This window comes from Penaeus monodon, chromosome 12 (genome assembly GCF_015228065.2).
Source record: "Penaeus monodon isolate SGIC_2016 chromosome 12, NSTDA_Pmon_1, whole genome shotgun sequence".
Taxonomy (NCBI): domain Eukaryota; kingdom Metazoa; phylum Arthropoda; class Malacostraca; order Decapoda; family Penaeidae; genus Penaeus; species Penaeus monodon.
The window spans coordinates 21,238,645-21,246,144 of NC_051397.1; the positions used below are offsets into that span (position 1 = coordinate 21,238,645).

The window sequence follows — 7,500 nt, forward strand, 5'->3', positions numbered from 1 at the left end:
TTCACCCCACAGGGCCCCATTATCCTTTCCATTGCCTATATAGAACCAAGGACTAATTTGCCTCTTGCCGACTTCAACAAATTATTCAACCATACAAACCTCCCAGTCTCCTTTGCCGGAGATATTAACGCTACCCACACGACACTACACCACGGCACTACCAATGCACACAGTAGGTAACTCCTTTCTATTTTTGAAATAAAAAGACTCCACTACATAGGACCCGACTCCTTCACCTCATACACAAATAGGGGAAAGGGCCACCCTGATCTAATTTCGGGAACAGGGCAGCACTTGCCTACCACACACACCTGCAACCCGGTCCAAACGTTGGTTCAGACCACATACCCATCATAATAAAAATTTCCACATCACCAATACTAAACCAAGAAAGACGATCTTTCCGGTATAAACAAGCAGACTGGGAGTCATTTAAATCTAAATAAATTATCAAAATTTTGAATTTAATCTTGACGGGCTTGATTCCCAAACAACAGATCGGCATTGGAATTACATCTTCGCCTCCATCGCCATCTGAAAGGACAAAACGTCTCCTGACCTGTTTTCGATTAAACCATGTTCGAGGGACTTACCTACTCTAAGATGACACGTCATTGATAGTCTTGATAACGACTGACAAAAATATTGGACATTCTTAGTTAAAAAAGTAGAATGCAACAGAGTTCACAATCCACGGGAATTTTAACAAAAATTTAACAACTTAAAGGTAGTAACTACCTCCCCTTCTCCCATCTCATTCATAATAATGCAAAAGTTCCAGATCCCATGGATGTTATTAATTTTTTTGAAGAACACTGGGCCCAAGTTTACTACCCTCACCCTCCTCATCCCCTGTTCACTCACAGAATTCAAGAAATTGATAACCTGGAATCAAGAGAACAGGGTAGAAACTAACCCAGAGCCAGTTATCCGACTGGACAGGCTGGAGGAAGTAAAAAAATAAATAAATAAATAAAGAGGTTTCCTTGTAAGACTCCAGGCTGCTCACAGATCAGATGCGACACTCTTATTCACCTTCCTGACAACCTTATACAAGTTTTGACTCACCTTTACAACGCCTCTCTCGCTACCGGCTATTTTCCCTCTCCCTTTAAGACTGCTTTAGTGGCCCTCATTCCTAAACCACAAAAAGACCTGACTGACCCAAAAAGTTACCGCCCTATTAGTCTACTCGAGACACTAGGCAAAATTTTTGAAAAAAAAAAAAAAAAAAAATCATAAACACTCAACTAAGGTGGTATCTTGAAGACCATAACCTTGTCACACACACAATTTGGCTTTCACTCGCATTGCTCGACACAGGACGCACTCAACATCATCACAAACTACATAAACAACAACAAAGACCGACGACTAAAGAATGTTCTTGTCACAAAAGATGTTGAGCGAACCTTCAATACGGTCTGGCATGCTGGCCTGAAGTACAAGCTGTGCACAAAATTTAACTTCCCACCTTTGATCAAAAAGTTACTCTGCAGTTTTCTTGATAGCCGTATCTCAGATGGAGTACCTCAGGGCAACATACTCAGCCAAACACTCTATACACTATACACAAATGACCTCCCAGACCCCACACACACAGACTCACTCACTATCCTCCATGCTGACGACTGTACGCACTTAGCTTGACACAATGCAGTTTCAGGTGTCGTTCAGCGCATTAATGACAAACTGGACACCGTCTCGAGATGGGAGCATAAATGGTATATCAAGACTAATGCGACAAAAACAAAAGTTCTCTTTGTAAGACCATGAAAACTTCTTCCTTACGACAACATTTACCTCAACACCTTCAACAGACTACAAGCACCTCTCCAAGTCAGATCCTCTTGCCCCATCCTTGGTTTAACCTTTGATACCTACTTTTGATTTCACCTGCATATTAATTCAAAGGCCACCTTGGCTAGAAGCTGCATCTATACAAAACACTGACCAAACACCACTCGCACTCACACAAACAGCGCACACTAACAAGCGCAAACTCAAGCTTGTTCAGAATAAAACACTTAGATGGATCTATATGGCAGATTGGGATCGATTTATTACTGCATGTGAACTCCATGAGGAAGCTTCTCTATTTCCTCTGAACATCGAGTGGCATAGGTTGGTCTGTAAACAGACTGACACACTCCGTGCTTGGCATACCGACTGGCTGGATAGACTCAACACCATCTTTTGTTCCGGCCGAAGAATGGGATTAGGCCATGATCTGTATTCTTTGGTATGGGACAAAGAAGTGGATGCAGTTTTTTAGGCTCGGCTCGGCCTTATCCTTTGAAGCCACCTCCTACTCCCTCATTTTCACCTTTCCCTTTCCCTTATCTGTTGTTTTGGTCAGTTTTTGCTTTATTTGTGTTCTCGTTATTTTTTATTTTTAACATAGTTTGTTTTCTTTTGGTTTTGTTGTAACTTTTAAATTCTCAAATTAAAGTTTAACCTCCCCTTTGCCACAGCCCTCACATTCCCGCTTTTTAATACCTTCACCTCATCACCTGACAGTTTGTGACTGCTATAACCTCACCCTCACCATCTCATTATCCTTTGTCATAGCATGGACCCAACATCCTTTAGCCTTACCCCACCATCCCACTGGTTTCGGTTTCCGGCATGTGACGCTGCTAGTACTCGTGCCAGGACCATAAATCCTTTGTCATAAGGATTTATGCGAGCCTATGAAAGAAGTGTCACGCCAGTGGCGTTAATCCAATCGTGACGTGGCCGCCAGGGTCGCGCCTCTCCTAAGCCCTGCTGCCAACGAAGGGGAATCTTCTGTTGACACAGGTGGGAATGGCCAGCACCTGATTAGCGACCACCTTAGCCGAGGGATGGCCCTGGAGTCATGGTTGAGGAGGCCATGCCCAGATCACACCACAGATGGTGCCTAAACTGTTAACTTTTACCCCAACCTCCCTGGGTAGCAGAGAATCCAGCTGCTGTTCGCTATAGCAGGGTCCTGGGCAGCGCGCCCTGAACCACTTCCCACGAGAATGCTGCGAGCATGTGACCTCCAGTGTGTAGCCTCGTGTGGCGGAAGGGAAACACCACACACCCGAGGACACCGCACCAACACAAAAGATTCAAGACACTACAACTATTACCCCAAGCTTTACTCTGCATGATGGGTTAAGCCCCAGCTCCTTTTTCTTCTGCTAAAATTCATGTTCCCTCCACTCCTTATCCTTCCCATTCTTCTTTCCAAACTTTTGACTTTTGTCTTTTTGATCATATATTTTCGATGCATGACTGTCATAGAAAAGGAAAGGGAAAACAATTGCAGACAATTTTTTTAAAAGTATATATAATTACAAGAGTGAAACTTCTGGCAGGAAAGTATCAAGATTTCCCATGTTTTTTGTCTTGGTGGGAAAATATCAGCTGACAGAACTATATGTTACACAGATGGTTCATGGCTGAACAAGAGTTAACATATAACCATGTATGGATACTATTATTCTTTTTTATCTATCCTTCTGACGAGGGAACTACCAAATCAAACCGGTAGTTAGTGTGAAAATGTTATGCAAAATTACAGACAAATATAGGCAACATATAATTAGTGGAAGGGAAACATTTATCCTTTTGCATGCGTAAACTATTAGTAGTATAACCAAGTGAGGGCATTAACATTCAATTAGCAAATTCATTATCATCATTAGGGAGTTAATGCCGGCAGGGGCACATAGCTGCAACCACCCTTTATTTCTACATAAGAGGGTCCCTCATGATAAGCCGCCAGGCAGGGGCCCAGCCCATCTCTAATCTCTCCACAACAGGTTTGATATATATGCCCAAGCCACTTCCTATACCGTCCTCCACCCAGGGTTGTCTCGAACAGACAACCTGGTGGGCAGGATCATCCTGTGGGAAAAGAGCTAGGTGGCTGTATACCCTGAGTTGGTGATTGCGGATTGTGCAAGTAACAGGTCCTATACCAGTCTCATGGTGCACTTTTGGTTGGACACATGGTCCTGCCAACTATACCATATGATCTGGTGCAAGGATCTGTTACAAAAGGCATCAAGACGAGATTCCAAAGCACAAGATAGCGTCTAGTTTTCACTACCGTATAGTAAAACTGACAGTATCAGGGCCTTGAAGACATGTAGCTTGGTCCTTCTGCACAGGTACCAGCATCTCCAAATACCTTTGTAAAGATATTCCACGAGCCTTGCTGCCAGGCCAAACCCACCTACTGATTTCCTGGTCTGACAGCCGACAGTCATGAACTGCACTACCGAGGTATATAAAACTCTTTGTGACCTCGATGTTCTCACTGCAAACATGTGCCGACTGAACAGGATCTCCTAGCAGGCCTCCAAAGTCCTGGATCTTGATCTTGGTCCAGGAGAACTCTAGCCCCAGGGGCTTCACTTCATTGCTAAATGCATCAATAGCCACCACTAGAGTTTCCAGAGATTCTGATAAAATAACAACATCAGCAAAGTCAACCTTGAAATTGCCAGACTTACTCCACAGCGATTTTGGATAGTAGCTCTACCCAGTATCCAGTCCATGCAAGTGTTGAAAAGTGTTGGTGTAAAAATACAGCCCTGCCTCACTCCTGAACTAACAGGAAAGAAGCTCAACAGGATCCCACCACACTTTACAGCACTTTCAGTACCAGTATACAGGCTTGCTATTATCCAGTAATCCTTGGAATTCCTCTTAGTTTCAGGATATCCCGGAGTGATTCGTGATGCGCGGTATCAAACGCCTTCTTGAGATCAATGTAAGCTGCAATCAGCCCATGTCTGAACTAACGACAACACTCTACAATGACTTGAAGCACCAGGATGCTGTCTATTGTGGACTTACAATCCAGATTGCTCCACCCTCTGGTGCCTCAACAGGTGGTCTCTGATATGTCTCAGAAGGATGTGAGCGAGAACCTTGCCCAGTATACTAAGTAGTGTAATGCCTTGGTGATTGCTGCAGTCCCACTGATCCCCTTTCCCCTTCCAGAGAGGGATGACCACAATCGTCAGCATGTCAGGGTGAATGGTACCAGTCTGCCAGATGCCAGACAGGACAGCATGCAAGCCCTTTGCCATAGGTTCTCCACCAGATTTTAACAGTTTAACTAGGATGCTGCAGATACCTGCTGCTTTAACACTCTTCAGGTTGGAAATTGCCCCTTGACTTCAGTCAGGGAGGGTGGATCCTCGCTGATGGGTGGGTCTGACAAAGTTATCTTGACACTACCCACATCTAAGTTAATTGCTGGTGGATCAACTTGGTACAGATGCTCATAACACTCAGCCCAATGCACCCACACCCCAACAGGATCTGTGATTATCTGGCCACTTGCTGAGCAAACTGCAGTTGTCTGTGAGGAGGGCTTGGAGTTCAGCTTTCTCTGGGCTTGGTAGGTAGGACGAAGGTCATTTACCAGGAAATGGCTTTTGACCTCCTCTTCCAAGATTCCTGATAAACTGATGCTTGTCCCTTCTCAGCAGTGACCTACACACCAGGGAATGATGCAAGTCGTGATTCCCTGACAGTCAAGCCGCGCGACAAGCATCTGTGTCTCCTGCAAGATGAAATTCTGTATTGCTCTTGGGCATTCACCAAACATTTCTTGGACTGCATCAAGCATTTCATGCTTGCAGGTGTCCCACAGATGAACAGGCCCGAGAGTACTGCGAAATGACAGAGATAGGTTCACCAAACCCCTGGCACACTCCTCCCTCAATATGTTCACATGAAACACCCTAAAGTGCTGATCACATTAATCTATTCTGCCCAGGGATCCCTTTACAGAACTGGATGCTTCCCTTGCTGTAAATGGATCTGAGATGAAAATCCCTCCGCAGCGCGAAAACGCTCTGTCGGTATTTCATCCATGCCTAGAGCTGAAATATATTGCTGATACAAAAACTATAATATAATTACTGGTAAACTCATTACTCAGAATCTTAAAAAAAAAAAAAAAATTATATATCATGATAAAAACAAACTTAATTATTAGACACAAACATATATTGCATCAGACAACCATGTGTCATTAAACGTTTATAGATAACTTGGATAAACGTTCATTTGATTAACGAACTTAAACATCAACCCCTTCGATAGCCAAAAGCATGGAGCTCTCTTCAGAAGCTATTTACGCCTTGTTGGATAAAGTGAGAGTCAAAAAGCCGTTGTGGAACATCAGTCATACGGATTATAAAAGCAGGAATGTGAAAACAACATGGATGAAATAAGCAGTGAAGTGGACCCAGAGAGTAGCAACAATTAATCTATGATCAGTACCACAAAACTCCGATACATCCTGGAGGATCCTCCAGCAAGTGCTGCTAATCTCCTTGGCACATTTCCTGTATCACTATACCTAGTCCAACGATACGGGTCGGAACGCTGATACCAGGAGCCAGAAATCCTCAGTTTCCAGGACCTAGCAAAGTCCCGGAAAAGGAGGCTATTCTCACTGCTAGCATCAGCTCCTGAGTCATGAGGGCCGACAGACATCTCATAGCCAGCTCGATCGAAGCCAGATACCGCATTGAAGTCAACAAGAAAAATACAAATATCTTGCCGAGCACAGCTGTCACAGATGCAAGTTTGGCATAAAACTTCTCTTTCGCAAGCATCAGTAGGAGTGTACAGAGCAATAAGAGACATGAAGCTTCAGTCTCAATACCATTATAGACTGGAGTGACATCTACTACCTAGGGTTGAAGTCTGCTTGAGATGAGTATGGCTACTCCCTGGAGATGGTGGCTACCGCTGCGGCCCGACCGGTAATAAGTGTAGACACCCACACTAATCGTGCCGTTGCCAGGTCTTCTCATCTCCGAGAGAGCAGCCACCTCAACTGTGAGCTGCTTCAGCTCCTTCGACAGTAGTGGTAACTGATCGTCCTGTCGCAAAGAACGGACGTTCAAAGCCCCTACCCTGACGGCCCGCCTGAAGTTTATCCTCGGGCAATCACGGGTGGAAGCCACCTCTGCCACCCCCAACGACACTGCCATACATAGTGAGGGTTGGCTTGCTGCAGGCCCCATAATCCACCTGTGGGGGTCTCGTGGGCTATATATTAGCAAATTAAGACGGGGAAAGTCTGTCTCTTCGTTTATTCCTCGTGCATTTGTATATTTAACAACACTCTTTATATTGTTTCACTTGAATGCACTATTGTTACCAGATAAAACTCCAGCTCGGTAACTACCGTATTTATTCGGCCATCAGCACTTGGGCAAACTAGACAGACACCAAATACCACTAACAATTTCTAGAGAAAAAATGTTTTATAATCTAGCCTTGCAGTCTTTCTGTGATACCTAGGGGTTGATTTACTATTTGGAAAAAAAACCCTAAGGTACAGTACTTACTCTGTTGACCTGAAGCAGAGTTGTCTTGATTCTGAAAAAAGAACCGTCATAAATGCAAAATAAAGAGCACGTGCGTGTATGAATTCTAATGAATAATATAGAAGTGTCCTAAAACAACAAAATGAAAAGACCAGAATCCAATTGT

General features: G+C 44.0%; 1 protein-coding gene across 2 annotated transcripts in view; it reads right to left on the bottom strand.

The window, feature by feature from the left end:
- Positions 1-7,500, bottom strand: part of LOC119579364 (trithorax group protein osa-like) — a gene marked incomplete in the record, with an annotated part of 90,385 nt that overhangs the window by 37,247 nt on the left and 45,638 nt on the right. For both annotated transcript variants that reach the window (XM_037927131.1, XM_037927130.1), the window contains 1 exon segment: positions 7,356-7,386. In XM_037927131.1, the coding sequence (XP_037783059.1) occupies positions 7,356-7,386 (31 nt within the window).